This window comes from Sarcophilus harrisii, chromosome 1 (genome assembly GCF_902635505.1).
Source record: "Sarcophilus harrisii chromosome 1, mSarHar1.11, whole genome shotgun sequence".
Lineage (NCBI taxonomy): Eukaryota > Metazoa > Chordata > Mammalia > Dasyuromorphia > Dasyuridae > Sarcophilus > Sarcophilus harrisii.
Genome location: NC_045426.1, coordinates 399589210 through 399613063, shown reverse-complemented (window position 1 = coordinate 399613063; position 23854 = coordinate 399589210). Strand labels below are relative to the sequence as shown.

Here is a 23854-nt window from a genome sequence, read left to right as displayed (position 1 = left end):
TTTACATATAAATAATTCATACTTAGACAATAGTTAACTTGTAAATAGATTCATAAAGTTTGCAGAATCCTATACATATATAATCTCATTTATTTTGATCTTTACAACAATCCTGAAAAGCAGGTGCTATTACTGTCTCCTTTTTACATATCAGGGAACTGAGGCTTAGAGAGATTAAATTGATTGCAAAATATCTCATAGCTATTAAGTGGCCGAGAAAGGAGTTGAATTTAGCTGTTCTTGAATTCAAATCAAGTTCTCTATTCGCTAGTCCAAATGTTAGGAATTATAGCAACATTCTGCTAGGGAAAGAGGAGAGGAATATACTCCTAAATCTGCCTGTCTCCTCATCTGTAAAATGAGCATACTAATAACATATATTTCACAGCATTATTGTGGGATTAAAATTAAATAGGTATAAAATACATTGTAGAATTTGAGGCATTATATAAATACTAGCTATAACAATAAAGTAGGAGTAGGAGTAGGTGCAGTAGTAGTGGTGGTGGTAATGGTAGTGGTAGTGGTGGTACTGATAGTGATGGTAGTGGTACTGGTGGTGGTAGTGGTAGTATTAATACCAGTAGAAGCAATAGCAGGAAGAACAAGCACCAATCCCAACAAAGCAAAGTTAGGTTTTGAAATATTACCTTAATAAAACAAGTAAAAGTGATTGATTCCATAAACTATTGAGCCAAAAATTATATGTTAATTACCCTTTAACCCTAATGAGGAAATTGAAATAAATAGAAAAAATCATTTTCCGATGCTCAAATAACATCATTTTTTTTCTTCTTTGAAGTATGAGTAACTGTATGTAAATTAGCTGTTAAGTAGATAATTTAGAACTTGAAAAATCTGACTATGTGGCAGAAAACATTAAACATTCCTTGGCAATAGTGATAAAAATCAAATTTTAAATACATTGTTTCCTTATTAATAACAATTCCACTTCTTCTCTTGCTATTGTCCCTTGTAAAACCTCTTAAAATCAGCCAAGATTTTATTTAGATAATTGCAAAGCAAATGAGGACACCTTATTTTTAAAATTGTGTTTTATTAATATATCTGAAAACCTTGGCACCATGTGTGGAAAATATGTTGATATAGTCTAGGACCTGAAGGAAGTGTCAGTCATTACATATTAGGAGTCCCTGTGAAGGGTAAATTCTTATAATTTGAATGGACATTTTAAAATACTGTGAACATGTTGCAGGCCAGTGTGTGGCTGTCTGTTTTGAACTTGCTGTTTTATATTTTATGACAGCCAGGGTAAATAATTCACAGCAGTTAAATTGTTATCAACTACCTTTAGTTCATGATTATTATTCTTTTTCACCAGTTGCCTCAAATGAGGCAGTGATTAAGTAGAAAAGATGTAGAAAATTTGTATTTTTTGGAAATACTAATTTGGGGTGGGATAAAGTCAAAAACATAGATTTTTATACATTGACTAGATTATGTTGCTATTCATCACAACTAGATTTGGTGATTATAGGTTGAAAGGATCCTTGACTTGTAACTGGAAGGAATGCTACAGGTCATAAATATGGACCCCCTTATTTCATATATAAATAAATTTGGGTGCCAAAGCATTATGCCTGAGAAACTTCTTTGCAATGATCTGGAAAAAAGAGTTAAAACCTTTAAAGAATAATGGTCTATAGATATAAATATAGAGATATGAATATTCAACATAAATTCCATATATGACATACATATTATATATAACATAAATATATATATATGTATTTTCCATCTTAATACAATTATTAAGTATTATGTTGAAAGTGACTCCACTGAAGAAGGTTTACAAGATAAAGTCCCTGTCTTCATCAAGTTTAGAATCTAAAACAACAAACCATTCTGAGTGTTAATTCCATTCAGTGTTGTGATAATCAATAATAATGTTCTTCATATAGATAGATAGATATAGATATCTATATCTATAAATAGATGGATAGATAGATAGATAGATAGATGGATAAATAGATAGATGGATGGATGGATAGATAGATAGATAGATAGATAGATATCTTCAGTTGAGACTTTAGCAAGCTGAAATTTGGAAGCATTTCTTAGACTCAGACAGATCTCAAATTTAAATTACACAGCCAACCCATATTTTCTTTCCATTTGCATAGAAAGCTATGGGAGTTCAAGAATCCTTGTACTGACCTCTCTGGTGTCCGAGTAAAAGCCCTTTTAGCTTTTAGCTTAAAGACCCCAATCATTCAGCTGCCTCAAGGTCTGTGGTTAGCACTGGAAGCAACTTATTGGCTCATTATTTCCATGACTAAATCAGTTTTATGTTAATAAGGATGGGTTTTCCAACTTAGTATTGCTGAGATCACCAACTTTTGACAGCTATATTCATTTAAATATAATCATAGTGTAAGTTGAGTAGAAATATTCAGAATTTTGCTATTAGAAGAATTACCAAAATGGATTATTTTGAGTATTTCTGCCTTATCATTGTAGCAGTGCTTATCCAGCATTGTACTGAACAGGGCTCCAAGCATTGTAGAGGAAATCCTACATTTTCCAAGGTAAAGTTAAAGTGGAGCTGGTAAGGAAAAATTAGTTTTCTAAATATAGTTATAATCATTTATCATCTTATCCTTTGATTACCTGGTAAGAGATCATAATGATAAAAGCATAGAATTTATAAATGTAAAAGATTATTTATTCACTGTGTCACCTAGATGCCCAATTTAAATATTGCTTCAAGTCAAATTTTAAGAAAAATACCAGTGGAATACCAAATTTCTATAACTTCACAAAATACATATCAAAACTAACTTATAGATAATAATTAATAGAGGGATGGTTTAAAGGGGTAAAATGGAAGTCAGGATTGAAAAGTCTCAGCTCTGCCAAAACTAGTTTTAAAATCTTAGTCAACTTACTTAAACTGTGGATGGATTCTTTAACATTGGCCATGACTGAAATGACTCAAAAACAAAAATGTTATCATATATCAACAAAGTTATGCAATCATATGCTTTTAGGTTAGAAGTTTCCGAAACCATCTAATCTAATTTGGATCTGGAGGGGGAAAAAAAACATGGATCCTGTCTATCACAGACCTGAACAGGGACTATCAGTGCTGTTCTTGTTTAGTCATTTCAGTTGTGTCCCATTCTTCCTGACCTTCTTTGGGGTTATCTTGGCAAAGAAACTTATGCAGCTTTTTTTACACATCAGACAAACAGGGTTAAGTGATTTGCCCAGAGTCACACAGCTCATATGTTTCTGCAGCCATATTTGAACTTGAGTATTACTCTTTTCTATCTCAGTACACTATCCATCATGCCACCTTATCTTTTTTTTTGAGGACTTTAGTTGAAAGGGAAGCCACCAAAACCAATAGAGTTCATTCTTCTTTGGTCTAGCTTATTTATGACTTTTTTTTTACTTATATCAATGGTAAAAATTGCATAATTGCAAAAAAATTGCAATTTTTATATTCCATTCATTCTTCTTTTTTAATCTGGAACTAAAGAGGCATATTGGATCCCTCTTTAAAATAACATTACTTAATAATATTTGAGTGTAGTTTTAATGCTCCCTCATTTCCTCCTAATGAGAAACATGGCATTTGTTCTTCTCATAGAATATTTGATAAATGACAAACTGGGTTATCTTTATTATTTCCTTGTGATAATACTGGTACATCTGATTGGTATTTGATGTTTATGTAGCTTTCTTTTAAAGATAAAATTCTAAGTTTGAGAAATTTTTCAAAGAAGAAAACTTTATTTTTCAAAAGGATAACATTTAGACTAAAGATTTACTTGTTCCTATCAGTTTGAGGTAGTTTATTTAAGAAAATATATCCAAAATTATGGACAAAGGAAAATAACTTTCCTTAGTTCATTGAAAATGAAAATCTTCACAATAATCAAGAGGTGAAGAAATGAAATATTGAGATTTAAGGAAATCCTTTTTTCTTCATTGAAAATAATAAGTATATTATGATAGTTCAGACTGTGAGAGGGAAAACTTGGTTTTGAATTTTGTAACTTTGTAATGTCCTTTTGTCATGAACAATAACAACAGCAGCCCTCTGGATATGCTGGAACTGAAAATAGTGATCCTATTCAAGGGCCACACTATTCTAAGCTACTGTATATCTAGGGAATATTGCATAGGGATATAGAATGGACCAGTGCATTCATTAATATGAAAGAGGAAACTCCTCCTAACCTAGATTGGAAGCATTTCCATTATTTATAATCTTAAAAACTGAGAAATTAAGTGACTTGATTGAGTCATACAGTCTTTATGAATTAGAATCAGATCTGGAACCCTGCTCTTCTTGACTTTAGGACTAATTCTTCATACATACTTCCTTTGGGATAGTTTTTGTTATTGTTGTTTGTTTAATTTTTTCTGTCATTCCTTAGATTTGATTATTATTGTAATCAAAGGGATAGTCAACTTGATATTCCTATATCACATACAGATTGGGCTTGAATTAAAGTAAGAATTTTCTGGCACCTAAATTATCATACCTCCTTACTTCAGTACCTACTGAGAAATTACCAAGTTGTAGCCAAAGAAGAAGAAGAAACCTCGAAAGGAGGTTTACAAAGATTGATGAAATTACTGAAATCTAAATTGTTTGTGGAAGGTATCCACAGTAGTATTTCCTTCTTCCAACTTTGGGACACCTTGCTCTTTTATCTAAAATATTCTTTATATTCCTTTATATGTAAGGTACTATGTATTAAGTGTATGATTTTTTAAAATAAATCTCTATATGCAAAAAGATATTTTATTTGGAGAGAAGAAAATAGAATTTATACTTGTGATTGATATAATATGAATTAAGAGTATTTGAGGAAGAACAAAACATTTTCACCTAAGGGAACTTGAGAAGACTTCAGATTAGAGATTGCACATGATCTGAACCTTGAAAGAAGAAAAATATTTTGAAATCCACAGATGAGAAAGTGCATTTCAGACTTACAGATACTTTATTCTCCACTAGACAGAGTTTAGGGAATAGCTAATAACTACATTTAACTGCAAGTTAAAGTGCTGGTTGGGGATTGTTTTGAAACATGGCTTAAAGATAGATAAAAACCAGACTGTGGGTGACTTTACATTTCAAGTTAATGAATTTGTATAATCTCCTGAAGATAAAAAAAGCCATTAGAGGACTCTAAGGGAGAGGGGGGTGGCATGGTGAAAACTATGTCTTAAAATTTTTATTTTGGCACCTCTTTGGAGGCTGACTTAAAGAGAAAAGAGATAGCTAAAGGAGTGAAGCTTTTGGGAAAAGGAAGGCTTACAAAGCATGTATTATAAATGTGTTTTTTTAAATAGTGACTTATGACAGTGAGACATTCAGATAGAATTGTATATCCTATAGGTCAACAGGTGGTGATGCAAGACTGAAAATTAGGGGGGAAATGTAAAGGTTGGGGAATCCTCTGCCTAACTAATAATTGAATATGTGGGAGTAAACAAGATAATCCAGGAAGAGAGTGTGCAGAGATTTAAAAAAAAAAAAGGGCTCAGGAAAGAACTTGAAAAGATATACATAGGCAGTGAGAAGTTGGGCAGTGATCTATCAAATAAAGTGTATACAGAAGTACTAGGGGGTAGTAATGCTTAAAGCAAAGAGAAAAATATCCCATGATAGAAGGTGTTTTTAAAAATATCAAAAACTGCCAAAAGAATAAAGGAAGTGTTGAGAATGTTGTGTTGATCAATGAATGCAAGCAATTCATTGGCTGTTCAGAACCTTGGAGAGAGCCCTTTTAGGTGAAAGTCTTTTAGAGACTCAGCAAGGAATCCAAATGTTAGTGGGTAGAAAGTAAATAAAGCAAATGATCATACATTAGTCTGAATGGAGATTAAGCAGTGAGATCAAAGAGATATGTGGAATTTGAGCCCTTTCTAGAAGGAACCAAAAAGTTTGAAAATAAAAGGTTTATTTTACTTTTTAGAGTAATAAAGCTAGGACCATTAGAAACTGAGAAGCAACCTACATATGAAGCATTGAATATGAAAGAGAGAAAATGATTGCTGGTTGGATTATTTTTAGCTGGCAAAGATAAGAATTTGTGCATTGTTAGGAACAGAGAGAACTTCATGGAAGAGATAGAATAATATTGTGAAAGAGTGTGAGTTATGTAGTGAGAGTAAGATAGAGAATGAAGACTGGACCTGTGATTTTATTAGTATGGAGAATTTCCAGAAGAGGACATCCCTTCTATCAAAGGGGTTATAAGCTTGAGTGATATCCAAGGAGCATATATAGTTTGTGATAGAGAAAATGAAGCTCATACCTTCTGACTCTGAGATCAGTTCCCTCCCTAGAATATTATATTTCCTACAGCGAAGCCATAATGATAAAGGTATGCTCTGATTTATAGTGGCTTCATGGCCAAAATGACTCAGTTATGGTTACTATGTACTACTAGCAGGCAGAAGTTTAAGAACATGGCTAATTTGGATTCTGTTAGCTAAAGAAGTATAAACAAGATTTTCTTTTGGTATTTTTATGAGTTGTTTTTGAGGTCAGAAGATAAATCATATTTGGAGTTTTTTTTTTAAGTGGCCTATTTCCAGTAAGCATTTTTCATGATATTAATACTTATGTGAAAGTAGTGATAATTGAAATCAAAGATTACTTAGCATTGATCCAGCTATATTTTCTGATGATTGTGTACTTTAAAAAAGAGAAATCAGGGAAATTGAATGAATATGATTGTATAACATTGTTAAAAGAAAAAAAAATTAATATATGACTCCTACTTTAATAGTAGTTATATTTATGCCTCCTTCTAGCAACATATATGTTTCAAAGAATATTTTATTCTGTTTTCAATTTGAACCCTAGAATTGACCATTTGAATTATGACAGCATTATACTGAACTAAACAGGATAATACTTATATAAAATGGAAGACTATCATTTTTCTAAATTTCTCATATTTTGCATTCAACTTCCAAAAAGTATTGTGCCCTTCACTCAACACCCTCTTGTTAATATTATTTCTCTCATTCTGACATACTGTAGATGTTTATATTGGATTCCTTTATTCTAGTCCTATTTCTCATTATAAATATCATAAGTAACTTGTTCTAAAATTAACCCCAATTACTGCTAAGATATTATTTTTAGTTGAAAAAGACAACCATCATATTTCTCATCATGGATTTCAGACAATATAATGATCTTTATAATGAAAGCTTTCTAATCTTATCTAGGTGTAAAATATTGACTAATTATTGTTCATTGTTTTCAGAGTTGCTATTTAAGTCAAGTAGGATGGTACAATGCTCATCACTTATACTGAGTTAAAAAATAAAATCAATAGTAGCAGGCTTCATTAGGAACAGATGGACAAGACTGATGATCAGAGAGATTAAAAAGACTCATCAGGGAAAGTGATTAGCAAAAGTCCTTAATGCTAGCAGTAAGAGGAAGTCAAATAGTACATAGACAATTGTACTATTTTGGACAGCAAAGTCCATAAAAAGGCGTCAGGAAGATGTCTAAATACAATGCTCATGGTTAAAAACAGGTGTATAAGAAATATAGCAAGAAGCATAAATTTAGGGGTTAGCAAGGACATTCATCCACCAATGGCAACTAGATCTTTTAGCAAAAGTATTCCGACATAAAAGTATAGCAAGTAATAAGTTGAATGACTATTATGGGAATTTTTATCTGACAACACATTTATAACATATCAAATTCATTGTATTCTCAATGGGGGAGGGCTGGGAGAATCAAAGAGAGAGGATCTGGAATTCAAAGTTTTAAAAACAAATGTCTTATTTTTGTTTGTTAACACACATTGCTTTACGAATCATGTTGGGAGAGAAAAATCAGAGAAGAGGGGAAAACCATGGGAGAGATAAAAAACGCAAAAAAGGAAATGAACATAGCATGTGTTTATTTACATTCAGTCTCATTAGTTCTTTTTCTGGATGCCGATGACATTGTCTGTCCAAAGTCTATTGGGATTGCTTTGAAACCCTGAACCACTGAAAAGAACCAGTTCTTTCACACTTGATCATCACATATTCCTTCTGTTATTATGCACAATGTATTCCTCATTCTGCATGTTTCACTCAGTATTAGTTCATGTAAATCTTCCCAGGCCTTTCTAAAATAAGCTTATTTATCATTCTGATACAATATTATTCCATGGTCTTCATGTACCACAACTTATTCAGCCATTAACCAATTGATGGGCATCTACTCATTTTCAATTTCTTTGCTACTACAAAAAGGACTGCCACAAACATTTTTGCACATATGGGTTCCTTACTGTCCTTTAAGATCTTTTGCGGATATAAGCCCAGTAGAAACACTGCTGTATCAAAGGGTAATGCAAAAAATGTTTGTAGCAGCCCTTTTGGTAGTGGCAAGAAACTGGAAACCGAATGGATGCCCATCAATTGGAGAATGGCTTAATAAATTATGGTATATGAATGCTATGGAATACTATTGTTCTGTAAGAAACAACCAGCAAGATGATTTCAGAGAAGCTTGGAGAGATCTACATGAACTGATGCTAAGTGAAATGAGAAGAACCAGATCATTATACACAACAAGAGTATGTATATTTGTGTAATAGAAAGAATTTATCTATACTCCTTCTTTACCTATTTTTTCCAAATACTTTATATAATTTTGGAATTAATTGTTCTTTAAATGTTTGGTACAATACATTCGTGAATCCATCTGACCTAGGAGATTTATTCTTAGAGTGTTGATTAATGATTTGTTCAATTTCTTTTTTCAAAAATGTGACTATATAAGTAATTTATTTCCTCTTCTGTTAACCTGGGCAATTTATATTTTTGTAAATAATCATCCATTTCAGTTATATTGTAAGACTTGCTTTCTTATACTTGGATAAAATAGCTCCTAATTATGGCCTTAATTTATTTTCCATTAGTGATAAGTTCACCTTTTTCATTTTTTGATATGATGATTTAGTTTGTTTTTCCTTCCTTTTTCTGATGAAATTAACAAAAAATATCTATTTGGGTTTTTTTCATAAAACCAATTCTTAGTTTTATTTATTAGTTCAATAGCTTTCTTTATATCTATTTTATTAATCTCTTCTTTGAGTTTCAGAAATTCTAATTTGATATTTAATTGGGGATTTATAATTTGTTCTTTTTCCAACTTTTTAAATTGCATCCCTAGTTCACTGATCTCCTCTTTCTGTTTTATTCATGCAGCTAGTTAGAGATATAAAACTTCCCCTAAGAACTGTTTTTCTGCATACCATAAGTTTTAGTATGTTGTCTCATTCTTGTCTTTCTTTTGAATGAAATTATGGATTGTTTCTGTGATTTCTTGTTTGACCCACTCATCTTTTAGAATTAGATTATTTAATTTCCAATTGGTTTTCAGTCTATCCTTCTCTGGCCATTTATTGAATATAATTTTTATTGCATTGTGGTCTGAAAATGAAGCATTTACTATTTCTGCCTTTCTGTATTTGATTGTGATATTTTATGCCCTAATATATGTTCATTTTTCGTAGGTGGCAGGTACTGCCAAGAAAAAGGTGTATTCCTTTTTGTACTTATTCAATTTTCTTCAGAGTTTTATCGTATATTGTTTTTCTAGTATCCTATTAATCTTCCTAGTTCCTTTCTTGTTTATTGCATGGCTTGATTTGTCTGATTCTGAGAGGGGACATTTGAGGTCCCCCACTAGAATAGTTTTTCTGTCTATTTCTTCCTGTCACTGGCTTAAAATGTTCTCTAGGAATTTGCCTGCTCTATCATTTGGTGCATACACATTTAGCATGGTTACTACTTCATTATTTATGGTATCCTTTATTAAGATGTACTTTCCTTGCTTATCTCTAGCTTTAATAAGCTCTGTTTTTACTTTTGCTTTATCTGAGATCAGAATTAGTACCCTTGCTTTTTTTAATTCAACTAAAGCATAATAAATTCTGTTCCAGCATTTTACCTTTATTCTGTCTCTCTGTGTCAACTGTGTTTCTTGTAAACAACGTATTGTAAGATTCTGTTTTTAATCCATTTTGCTATTTGCTTCCATTTTATAGGAGATTTCATCCTATTCACATTTACAGTTATGATTACCAACTATGTATTTCCCTCTATATTATTTCCTCCACTAGAAATACTTTCCAACCTGTTCTTAATTGTGTTTTTTTAAACAAAAATCAAAAAAATATTTTACATATAACTGGAGAAAAATAAAATTCTAAATTTAAAAAATAATAATTGTAAATTCACGCAAGTTGATCTTAGAGTGGTCTCATATGAAATGAGATCCCATGCATAGGGATTCAGATTCAGGGATAACTCTAGTCCCCATAATGTTGTGGAAGGAAGTCCTTCGACTTTGTCTCAAATTAATCATAGTGTTATAACAAGAACCAAAACAAATGCTATCCATTTCTAAGTTCCCATTAAGTATTCTCCTTTACATATCACCTATACTCTTACAGAAGCTTACTAGTGTATCTCCATGACTTGTCTACCCCTTCTTGATTATTTTTTGTTTATAATTTTTTTCCTAAAATCCAGGATGTACCCATGTCACTCCTCTACTCAACAAACTCCTTATTTCCTCCAGGATCAAATTAGAGCCCCATTATATGCCTTTTTTAATTCCTCACCTTGACCCCAAGCTACCTTTCCAGTCTTGTTATGTAATACTCCCCTTTGTATACTCTACATCAGTCAGACTGACATTCATGCTTCCTAACACAAGGAATTCCATCTACAATACATTGTATTGATCCTCCTCCAGTCCTAGAATGCATTTCTAACTTTTCTGTAACTTTGTTGAATACCATATTTCCTTCAAAACTATGCTCAAACATCATCTTTTAAGACCTTCCTGATCATCTCAGCTTTTTATGTGCTTTCCCCAATGAATCTAGTATTATATAAATTTATTTCTATTTGTCTTCCGTAGTAGATAGGATAGACATGCTTCATTTTTAAGTTCGTATTACCCCCAATGTTTGACACACAGGAGGACTCAGGACTGAGTTTTTTTCAAAAAGAAAAAGTGCTAGTTCTCAATCCTATAGTTGTCTTTGCATTGAATTACTGAATTTTTCATATTTAAGATAATAGAATTTAAAATGGGCAGCAATCTTAGAGTTCACTTAGTTTAAAGTTTTTATTTTATGGGTTTGCCAACTAAGGTATAGAAAGCTTAATTCACTGCCTTGCCCATAGTCATATAGTTATTAAGCTGGAGAATGGGGATTTAAATCTATGTTACCTAATTCCAAATCCAGTGGAGTTCTACTACATCATGCTGTCCCTTAGAAATATCAATAACTGGTATTCCCATTACCTTTTCTATTTTGAGGTAGATTCTCATATCTTGTCCTATTTTTGACTCGGCCTATGTTTTGGTTTTTGTTCCTGCCTGCTTCCTAGGCTTTGATGTTCTTGGCTAACTTCCTAGTTACTAACTTTTGTTCTTTTTACATCTATTTTTTCTCTTGCTTTCAAATTTAATCTTTTTCAATTAGCAAAAATCTATTTTCTCTTGCTTTCATCCCCCTCCTTCATTGAAAAGAAAGTAAGAAGGAAAACAAAACCTTGTAACAATTTCCCATGGACAAACAAAACAAATTTCTACATGGGTCATGTCCAAAACATTTTTGTCAGTCTGTATTCCAAGTCCAACTCTGACAGGAAGTAGGTACCATTTTTCATTTTGAATATCTGAAGTAGTTTTTGGTAATTATATTGAAACAACCAATATTGTATCTAACCAAATCACTCTTCTGTTAACTAATCTTTGATTGTTTTCTTATTGCTTCTAAAATTAAAAAAAAAATTTGTTAGCATGAGACAAGGCCTACATGATTTATATAAAGAGGCCACATTTCCTATAAAATATAGACTTAGTCATCAGTACTGAAAACTAAAGTGAGGGAAACATCTGGAGAAAGGTCAGTTTGATTGCCCCTATCTTTTTTTTTTTTTAATTAAAGCTTTTTATTTACAAAAAATATGCATGGGTAATTTTTCCAACATTGACCCTTACAAAACCTTTTGTTGCAAATTTTCCCCTCCTTTCCCCCACTCCTTCACTTAGCTGGCAGGTAGTCCAATACATGTTAAATGTGTTGAAATACATGTTAAATCCAATATATGTATACATATTTATATAGTTATCTTGTTGCACAAGAAAAATCAGATCAAGAAGGAAGAAAAAGAAAAACTGAGAAAGAAAACAAAATTCAAGCAAAGAAAGAGTGAGACTGCTATGTTGTGCTCCTCACTCAGTTCCCGTAGTCCTTTCTCTGGGTGTAGATGGCTCTCTTCATCACTGAACAAGTGGAACTTGTTTGAGTCATCTTATTGTTGAAGGGAGCCACGTCCATCAGAATTGATTATCATATAGTCTTGTCGTTGCCATATATAATGATCTCCTACATCTGCTCATTGCACTTAGCATCAGTTCATGTAGGCCTCTCCAAACCTCTCTGAAATATTTCTGCTGGTTGTTTTTTACAAAACAATAGTATTCCATTCCATTCATATACCTTAATTTATTCAACCATTCTCCAGTTAATGGGCATCTACTCAGTTTCCAGTTTCTTGCCACTACAAAGAGCACTACAAAATTCACCACAAACATTTTTGCACATGTGTGTCCCTTTCTCCCCTTTAAGATATCTTTGGGATATAAGCCCAATAGAAACACTGCTCGATCAAAGGGCATGCACAGTTTGATAACTTTTTGAGCAAAATTCCAAATTTCTCTCCAGAACAGCTGGATCCATTCACAGTTCCACCAACAATGTATCAGTGTCCTAGTTTTCCCATATCCCCTCCAACCTTTGTCATTATCTTTTCCTGTCATCTTAACCAATCAGAGGTGTGTAGTGGTATCTCAGAGTTGTCTTAATTTGCATTTCTCTGATCAATAGTGATTTGGAGCAACTTTTCATGTGGCTACAAATAGTTTCAATTTCTTTATTTGAAAATTGTCTGTTCATATCCTTTGACCATTTATCAATTGGAGAATGGCTTGAACTATTATAAATTTGAGTCAATTCTCTATATATTTTAGAAATGAGGCTTTTATCAGATCCTTTGGATATTAAAATGTTTTCCCAATTTATTGCTTCCCTTCTAATCTTATCTGCATTTGTTTTGTTTGTCCAAAAACTTTTTAACTTAACATATTAAAAGTTATCTATTTTATGATCAATAATGATCTCTAGTTCTTCTTTGGTCACAAATCCCTTCCTCCTTCACAAATCTGAGAGGTAAACTATTCTATGTTGTTCTAATTTGTTTATAATATCATTCTTTATGGCTAGATCATGAACTCATTTTGGCCTTATCTTGATATACAGTATTGGGTGTTGGTCTATGCCTACTTTCTACCATACTAATTTCCAATTTTCCCAGCAGGTTTTTGTAAAACAGTGAATTATTATTGCAAAAGCTGGGGCCTTTGGTTTTGTCAAATACTACTTATAGTTGTTGTGTATTTTGTTATGTGAACCTAATTATTGCACTGATCAACCTCTCTATTTCTTAGGTAGTACCAAATGATTTTGATGACTACTGCTTTATAATATAGTTTTAGATCTGGTACAGCTAGGCCACCTTCATTTGCTTTTCTCTTCATTAATTCCTTTGAAATCTGTGCCCTTTTGTTCTTCCAGATGAATTTTGTTGTTATTTTTTCTAGTTCAGTAAAAAAGTTTCTTGGGAGTTTGATTGGTATAGCACTAAATAAATAGATTAGTTTAGGAAGTATTGTCATCTTTATTATATTCACTTGACCTATCCATGAGCACTTGATATTTTTCCAGTTGTTTAGATTGACTTTATTTGTGTGGAAAGTATTTTGTAGTTTTGCTTCTATAGTTCCTGACTTTCCCTTGGCAAATAAATTCTCAAATATTTTATATTATCAACAGTTATTTTAAAAGGAATTTCTCTATGTAGCTCCTGCTGTTGGATTTTTTTAATGATGTATAAGAATGTTGATGATTTATGTGGATTTATTTTGTATTCTGCAACTTTGCTAAAGTTGTTGACTATTTCTCTTTTTAGTTGATTCTCTGGAATTCTCTAAATATACCATCATATCATCTGCAAAGAGTGATAATTTGGTTTTCTCATTACCTACTCTAATTCCTTTAATCTCTTTCTCTTATTTTATTGCTAAACCTAGCATTTCTAATACAATATTGAATGGTAATGATGTAGTGGACAATCTTGTTTCATCCCTGAACTTATTGGGAATGGTTCTAGTTTATTCCCATTACATATGATGCTTGTTGATGGTTTTTAATAGATGCTACTGACTGTTTTAAGGAAAAAATCCATTTATTCCTGTACTCTCTACTGTTCTTATTAGGAATGGTGTTGGATTTTATCGAATGCTTTTTTCTTAACAAAATATGATTTTGTTAAATTGGTTATTGTAATATAGTCAATTATGCTAATAACTTTCCTATTATTGAACCAGCCCTCTATTCCTGGAATAAATCCTACTTGGTCATGGTGTATTATCCTGGGGATGGTTTTCTATAATTTCTTTCCTAATATTTCACTTGAGATTTTTGCATCAATATTCATTAGAGAGACTGGTCTCTAATTTTCTTTCTCTGTTTTCATCCTAACTGGTTTAGGTATCATTACCAGGTCTCTATCATAAAAGAAATTGGAGGAGACCAATATATATTTTTGTAGGTATTCCTCCATTTCACTTAGGTTGTCAAATTTATTGGCATAAAGTTGGGCAAAGTAACTCCTAATAATTGTGCTAGTTTCCTCTTCATTGTTGGATAGTTCTCCATTTTCATTTTTGAGACTAACAATTGATTTTCCTCTTTCCTTTTTCTAATCAAATTTAATATGTTTATCTATTTGTTGTTTTTTTATAGAACCTACTCTTAGTTTTATTTTTTAATTCAATAGTTTTCTTTTTTTACTTTCAATTTTATTGATCTCTCCTTTTATTTTTTAGATTTTTCAAGTTTGGTATTTGATAGGGGGGGTTTTAATTTGTTCTTTTTCTACTTTTTTTTTAGTTGCAAGCCTAATTTGATCTTCTCTTTATTTTATGCACCTAGAGATAAAATTTCCCCTTATTATCGCTTTTGCTGGATCCCACAAATGTTGGTATATTGTTTCATTATTGTCATTCTTTTGGATGAAAAATATCATCTATGCCTATGATTTGCTGTTTCACCCATTTCTTCTTTAGGACGAGATTATTTAGTTTCCAATTTCTATTTGGTCTATTTCCCCCTTGCCTTTTATTGAATGTAATTTTTATTGCATTGTAATCTGAAAAAAAATATTCACCATTTCTGCCTTTCTACATTTGATTTTGAGATATTTAAATCCTAGTATATGATTAGTTTTTGTATAGGTTCCATGAACTGCCGACAAGAATGTATACTTCTTTGTGTCTCCATTCAATTTTCTCCAAAGACCTATCATATCTAATTTTTTTTTTGTATTCTATTTACCTCTTTAACTTCCTTCTTATTTATTTTGTGGTTTGATTTATTTAGTTCTGAGAGAGCAAGGTTGAGATCTCCCACTATTATAGTTTTGCTGTCTATTTATTCTTTTCTCCTTTAGGAATTTAGATCCTACAACACTTGGTGCCTATATGTTTGATATTGAGGTTGTTCCATTATCTATGGTACCCTTAGCAAGATATAGTTTCCTTCCTTATCTCTTTTAATTAGATCAACTTTTGCTTTTGCTTGATCTGCGATGAGGATGACTATCCCTGCTTTTTTACTTCACCTTAAGCATAATAGATTCTGCACCAGCTTATTTTTCTTTTTACCTTTTTATACTTCTCTTGAATTCTATATTTAGAGGTCAGATATTTTGTTTAGCTCTGGTCTTTTCATCAAAAATAAATGGAATTCAAAAGTTTCATTGAATGTCCATCTTCTTCCATGAAAAAAAAAATTCATTTTAGCAGGTTAAGTTATTCTTGGATGCATTTTAAGTTCCTTTGCCTTTTTGATCCTTTAAATTGGAAGCTGCTAGGTCCTGAGTAATCCTTATTGTGGCTCCTCTTTATTTGAATTGTTTCTTTCTGTCTGCTTGTAATATTTTTTGCTTGGTCTTATAGTTCTTAAATTTAGCCACAATATTCCTTGGAGTTTTAATTTTGGAGACTCTTTCAGTAGGTGTTTGGTGAATTCTTTCAATGGTCATTTTACCTTCTGATTGTGTGATATCAAGGCAGTTCTCATTGATGATTTCCTGAAAGTTAGTGTCTAGGCTCTTTTTTCCATCATGTATTTCAGAGAGTCCAATAATTGTTAAATTGTCACTCCTAGATCTCTTTTCCAACTCAATTGTTTTCCCAATTAGGTATTTTATATTTTTTCTATTTTTTTTTTCTTTTTTGGTTTTTCTTGACTGATTTTTGTTGTCTCATTGAGTCATTCATTTCCATTTGTTCAGTTCTGAATTTCAGTGAATTATATTCTTCATTTACTTTTTAAACTTATTTTTGTATTTGTCCAATTGAATTTTTAAATGAGTTGTTTTGTTCTATGGATTTTTTTTTCCATTTCACAAATTCTTTTTTTTTTAAGGAGTTATTTTTTTTTTCTATTTCACAAATTCTGTTTTTAAGGAATTATTTTCTTTTCCTGTTTTATAAATTCTGTTTTTCTGGGAGTTGCTTTCTTTTTTCACTTTATCAAATCTATATTTTAATGAGTTATAAGCCTTTTCCATAACCTCTTGCAAAGTTTTCATTTCCTTTCCCCATTTTTCTTCTTGCTCTCTTTCAAGATCCTTTTTTAATTTCTTCTAGGAGAGTCTTGTGTGATGGGGACTAGATTATATTATCTTTAGGCACTCCATCTGGAGATAGTTGGCCTTTAATCTCTTCACAGTTTGAAATCTCTTCTTCTTTTTCAAAAGCTGTCTATCATCAGAATTCTCTTTACTTTTTTACTCATTTTCTTTAAAAATTTAGGTCTGCTTTTAAGGCTGGGGAGTTTTTTCAAGTGGCTGCAGCTATGCTAGGTCAGTGCTGATTCACTCATGGTGCTGGGTGGTCATGGCCAGGTCCCATGAGATTCTGGCGTTTTGGGGTTCACTATTGATCTTTTGTGTTTGTGTTGGATGTTTTATAACTTCTCTGCTGATCTACTGGCTAGCAACCAGAGCAGAGTGGCCAACACTGCTATAGATTCCTGTAGATCCCTCTCTGTAGATTCTCCTCCATGCAGAGTTCACACTGCCCCACAGAGTCCACACTGCCCCAGGACACTGTGCTGTCTGCTGTGGCACTTGTGCTAAACCTTGTGCTTGGCTGCCTCCCTCCCATTTCCAATCGAAACAGACCTTTTCTGGTGATCTTCATAATTATCTACTGCTCATAATTTGTTGCACTCCCAATATTTGTGGGTGCTGCCAGGCCAAAGCTAATTTATGGGCTGTATTTGCTAATTAGCCTGAAGGTTCTAGAGAAGATCAGAGAGAAACATGTGTCATCTCTGCCATCTTGGCTCTGCCCCCGCCCTTGTACCTCTCTTACCAGGATAGCATATATAGTCTCCAAATTAAATCATGTATTCTTTGCTACTCAGTGGTTCCTATGCAAAGTGGAAAATAGGTTATGATGTTAAGAAATACATTGAAAATATGGAAAACATATGAGATATCAGAGAGGCTAGCAATCTTTAGATTACAAGGAAACCTCATGCCTTTATATCATGAATATTTTATTCAAGAGAAGAATCAGACTGTGTTATTCATGGTACATTCTTAATAACATTACACAATTAAATTGATCACATTTTAACATACAGCAAAAGAGTTGTTATTGATGTATGAGGATCATTCTTGAGTTATCTGTCTGAGTTTATTCAATGTAAATATGTATTACTGTTAAGTCTTGCAGTTAAAGACCAACTAACAATTTAATTTAATTTAGGATTTGAGATGGGATGGAATTGTGGTTATGCTCTAATATTTTCCCCTTGCAATTTTAAGTCTCTTTAATGTATGCAAAAGTCTCTTTTTTTTCTTATCATTTCCACTTGTTTTCCTCCTTCTTTACTCTACTTTTTCTTTTTCCACATGTTCGTTCCATCATTTTTACCATTCACTTTCTACTTATTCTATTCTCCTCCTTCCACCATTATATACTAATCTTGAGGAATAAACAAGTAATAAATGTGTGAGATAAGATTTATAAGAGAGAGTCCATTTTCTTTTTTTTTGCTCAGTCCTTAATGTGTTCTTTGTGTTATGCAGCTTTCTTTCCCCCACAAGACAATGAAAACTTAATAGTAAAATGATGCTTTTCTAAAATTAATTTGGCCACTTTCTATTAATTAAAATCACTAATAAAGTTTTTGTTTTAATTGTAGGAGCTATGCCTGTTCCAGACCAGCCTTCATCTTCAGAAAAGACTAGTTCTCTGAGCCCCGTGTTGAATACATCTAATGGAGATGGATCTGAAACTGAGACAACTTCTGCCATTCTTGCATCAGTCAAAGAACAGGTAAAATAATTCTATTCATATTATTTATTTATTGAGAAATGGTAATTAAATAGTGATGTACAACCTTAAAATTATATAGCTGTATTGTATAATTTGCTTCCATTCATTGAATTGGTTACCAGATGTGGCACTGAATCAATGCATTGTTGTATTATAGCATTATCATAGAAATATAGTGATATAACAGCAAAAATCTTAGGCCAGAAAAAAAATGCTATAGTCCTTACTACTTTATCTTTATTATCTAGAATAAATTACTTCAGTTTTCAGGCTTTAGTTGTTCAGAAGTTCACTGAGATGTTTGAACAAGTTGATCTCTCATGTACTATACACCTATATGATTTTTAAACAAATTATCTATGTAGATTTTCTTGATTATTGAAATACACCAGTTAAAGGCAGATTGTGTTGGATGATTATACTAGACATAAGTTGATGATTGTAGTAGACATCTATAGGAGACTGAGAAACAGATAAATAAAATTAAGTGAATTTTTTTTAATGAAATCTTTGCTTCTTCATTATTACATGTCTGATCTTTTTAGAAATCTGTATGTGGTTGTTTGCAAATAGACTTCTGTGGGTTTTTTTTAAGTGGCTGGTTTAAATTCCAAAGAGCTACACAATTTCAAAAAAGATAATCTTTGCTTATCTAAGAGAGTTCTCATACAATTCAGAGAATAATTATATGAACTCCTGATAGCTAATCCTACCGTGTCATTTCTTCTTTTAAGAAGTGGATAATAGTGGATTGCTATTCTAGTCTTCTTCCCATTTCTCTACTTAACAAATTATTTAGTGGTGATTAGATATTTTCTCATAGTTCTCACTAAACCCTAGGAACAAAAAAGAGTAGCTTTGCCCAAATAGGAATTCTTTTTTGTGACAAAAATATATTCCACTCACCTTGGCCAAGCACAATATTTATTAGAAATTCCCATATTAAGAACACCTTGTTCAAAGACTACCCAAATAGACAGGCACTGTTTTGCTTGACTAACTGATTATTCTTCTGCTCCCTCCCTTGTCAGCTGTCACTTTTCAGTATCCACTTCTAGCACTCTTTTGTCCCTTAGGTAACTAAAGCTGCATCAGAACTATAATTGTAATGTTGGACTTTTAGTTCTGTTCTATTGCCAGATTTGTTTTAAAAATTATTGAAGGTTGATAGAAAGAGGATTTGTGAAATTCCAGATGATTAAAGTTTAAAGCCTTTAAGCATTGCTGTGCATTCTTTAGTTTGTTAATGAGAGTGTTTCTTCAATATGTTACATATTTTCATTCTTTATTAGAGAGAGTACATTTACTATCACTAGATATCACCCATACCTGGAATAGTCTCACGCCCCATTTCTACGTTTTAACTCCACAGCTGGCTTCCTTCAAGTCTAAGCTAGTCATACCTTCTGTAAGAAGCCTTTTCCAATCCTTCTTAACCTTAGTGCTTTCTGTCTGGGATTACTTCCAATTCATCTTATATCTATTCCTATCCCTGTATCTATATCATCTATATAGCTATCATCTATATATCTGTCTATATTATTTGCACATCATTGTTTGCTTATTACATGCACCATTAAACTAAATCTAAGACCATTTGTTTTGATATTTCTTTCTTTTATTATATTTCTAGTGCTTAGTATAATATTTGACACATAGGTGCTTAATGAATGCTAGTTAATTGACTTAATTTCTTAATGATTTATTCATCATTAATACAACTCAGTTTGATTAAACAAGCATTTATATAGCTTTCCCTGTCTATGGGCCTGCCCTACATACAGGGCCAAAATTGCCTTCCAATAATTTGCAGGATATGCCCTATGTTTTCATATAAGTAAATACAAGAAAATTTGAAAGTGGAGAAAACACTAAACATTAGGAATGTAAATAAAGACTTAGGGCAGGTCTTTCAAATGTTTCTTTCTGTCATTGACCCATGTGACACTCTGCTGAAGTCTAGGAACTCTTTCTAAAAATTATATTTTTAAATAATTGACCTACTTATATTTATTAGAAATTCCCATATTAAGAACACCTTGTTCAAAGACTACCCAAATAGACAGGCACTGTTTTGCTTGTCTAACTGATTATTTTTCTGCTCCCTCCCTTGTCAGCTGTCACTTTTCAGTATCCACTTCTAGCACTCTTTTGTCCCTTAGATAAAAGTTTTCAGAGGGAACCTGAAGACAAAACTTCTTAAGTCAGAAGGCTCAATTTCACATATAATACCTAATCAATGCTTCCAGAGGTAAGGAGATTTTTCTCTTTGGATTAAAGTATTTCAGTTTTTGGGAAACAAGTCCCCATGCTGCTTAGAAACCATTTTTACTTAACTTCAGTTGCATGACTTTATCCCTAAATGGTTCAGGTTACTAGAAATATATCCACTAAATAAGGCACTGTATCATTATATGTTACAAATTATCTTGTTGTTAAAATCATTATTCAAAAGCTATGTAATTTGGGAAGAATAAATATCATTCATTGTTTCTATATCCAATTATTTTTCCAGCAAATATTTATACAGCTCCTACTTTGTGGAAAATACTATCCTAGATATTCAGGGTAACACTAATGTAAATATGATTCGGTCATTGTCATTGAGGATTTTATAACTTCTTTCTCTAGCAATACATATTGATTTTAAACTGGCTTCTTCTTTTGCTGTCTGTGATTAATTTTCATCAAAGATTTTCACCATTTGATGAGAATATTTGTTTTTTTTTTTCACTGAGACTATGATTTCAATAATGCAGAGAACTTCTGAAAAGGAAGCTCTATCTAACAATGCATGCTGGAAAGAATCACACAAGTTATACATATAAAGAGCTGTCTACAGAACTCAGTAGCAGCAGCAGCAGCAACAACAACAATAATAATATTTAGAATTTATATACTATGTATGTCTTAGACATTGTGCTAAGTGTTTTACAAATATTTTATCCTTACAACAAGCCTGCAAGACAGATAGCTTTAATATTTTTATTTTACAATTCAGGAAACTGAGTCAGTGATTAAGTGATTTGCCCTTATCTGGTATGTGTTAAAAGTGAAGTATTTGCTTAGATTGTCCTAATTTTAAGACCATGTTTCTTTCCACCATTTTACAATTTGATGTCTCCACAATTGGATGTATGCTCCTTGAAAATAGGGACTATTTTTTTTTCCTTTCAGCTTTGTAATCATAGTACCTAATTAGCAAAATGCTTTATACAGTTGTTGTAGTTGTCAATTTTTTAAAATGTGTCCAACTCTTCATGACCCAATTTGGGTATTTTTTGGCAAAGATACTGGAATGGTTTGTCATTTCCTTTTCCAGATCATTTTATAGATGAGGATTAAAGGCAGACAGAGTTAAGTGACTTGCTTAGGGTCACACAATGAGTTCATGTCTAAGGCCAAATTTGAACTTATGAAGATGAGTTTCCTGACTTCAGCTGGTAGTCTATAGACTGTGCCACCTCATAGCCCAATGCTGCTTTATATAGACTAAACACTTAATAAATTGGATTATTATGTTATAATAGTTTGGATTGGATTGAATTGAATTAGAATAGATTGGATATGATCAATTCATTAGCCATTTATTCTTTTTGGAAGTCCAACTGGTAGTCCAGGTCCACAGGTCATCTCTGTTTTTTTTTAATATTTTCCAGGATGTTATGGTAAATTGCTTAATGGCAGTGACTGAATCATATTTATATTAGTATTATCCTGGATACCTAGCATAGTATTTTCCACAAAGTAGGAACTGTATAAATTTTTGCTGGAAAAAAAACTGGATATAGAAATAATGAATATTTATTCTTCCCAAATTATATAGCTTTTGAATAACTAGAATTTAATAGCAAGAAAACTTGAAACATACAGTGTCTTATTTAGTGGTTATATTTCTAGTAACCTGAACTATTTGGAGATAAAGCCATGCACCTTAAGTTAAGTAGAAATGGTTTCTAAGCAGCATGAGCACTTGTTCTTCCAAAGTTGATCTACTTTAATCCAAGGAGAAAAATTGTCTCCTTACCTCCAGAAGCATTGATTTATATGTATTATATGTGAAATTGAGCCTTCTGACTTTAGAAGCTTTGTCTTCACGTTCCCTCTGAAAACTTTTACCAAAGGGTCACTGTTATAGACTTTTATAAGATGGCTCCAAATTATGACCATATTGTGTTTACATATGGGCCTATTTTATTTGAAGAGGAAGAAAGTCCTCTGAAGTTAGAAGAACCAAGTTTGTGTCACAAATCTACCATTTATTAATTATGTGACCTTGCTGGAAATATCTATGCAATAATAAATAACTTTTCCGAGTCTCAGTTTCTTTGTTTGTAAAATGAATGCATTAGCTTAGAAGATTTCTAATATCCCTTCCAGCTTTAAAAACTATCATTCTTTGAATGCTAGAGTAGATAAAATATACATTTCTTGAACTGTGTTGCTACCTTAGAAAGTTTTTTTTTTTGTATTTAATGAATTGAATTGAAAGTTTTGTCTAAAATTTATTTGATTGTTTTGTGGGAAATCCCTCTCAACAGCAGGATGTCTTCATAATGAGTAGTCTAAGAGATAGCAAAGAGGCAGAATGGCAAGGGAAACTGATATGCAAGAAGAGTGCAGAAAAGATAAGGAAGAAATGAAGAGTAATGAGACAGCTAGGTAACAGACTAGATACCACACTAGGACTGGTATCAGAAAGATTCCTTCCTGAGTCCAAATCTGGCCTCAGACACAGATTAGCTGTGTTACCCTTAGAAATGAAAATACTACAATTATGACTATTACTACTATTATTATTATTACTTCTAACAGCAATCAATATCCTCCTTTTCCTTCTCCTCTTCTTCCTCTTATTACTATTATTAATACTACTACTTATGCTTGTGCTATAAGTATTGTCATTTTACCAATGAAAGAATCAGATTTGAAAGTTAAAATACTAAAGTTACATAGCTAGTAAGGGACTTTATAAAGTAGGATTCCAACTCAGATCTTCATGAATACAAGTTCAATACTATATCCATTATACCATGTAGCTACTTCTAAGATACCAAGAAAAATGTCAAAGAAATGAGGATTTTACCCATAAATAATGGATGTCAACTATTCTCTTATATTCCCAACACCATCTACTATAACCTTTTTTTCATAGTCATGCCTTTCCTTGATGATTTAATCTTTATTTCCCAGAATCATAGCACAATGTTTTGCACATTTCACAGTAGACTGCATATAAACAATGTTTAACAAATATTTGTTATCTTCACATAGCAAAAGTGTCCAATGAATAGCTTTCAATCCATACTTGAAGAGGGATCTATTCTACAGCTTTCTCAGTCT

General features: G+C 32.0%; 1 protein-coding gene across 6 annotated transcripts in view; it reads left to right on the top strand.

Moving 5' to 3' along the window:
- CTNND2 (catenin delta 2) overlaps positions 1–23854 on the top strand; it is a 1100293-nt gene that overhangs the window by 207206 nt on the left and 869233 nt on the right. For all 6 annotated transcript variants that reach the window (XM_031952313.1, XM_031952441.1, XM_031952561.1 and 3 more), the window contains exon 2: positions 18378–18511. In XM_031952313.1, coding sequence (XP_031808173.1) covers positions 18378–18511 — 134 coding nt within the window. The remainder of the gene's footprint in view (positions 1–18377; positions 18512–23854) is intronic.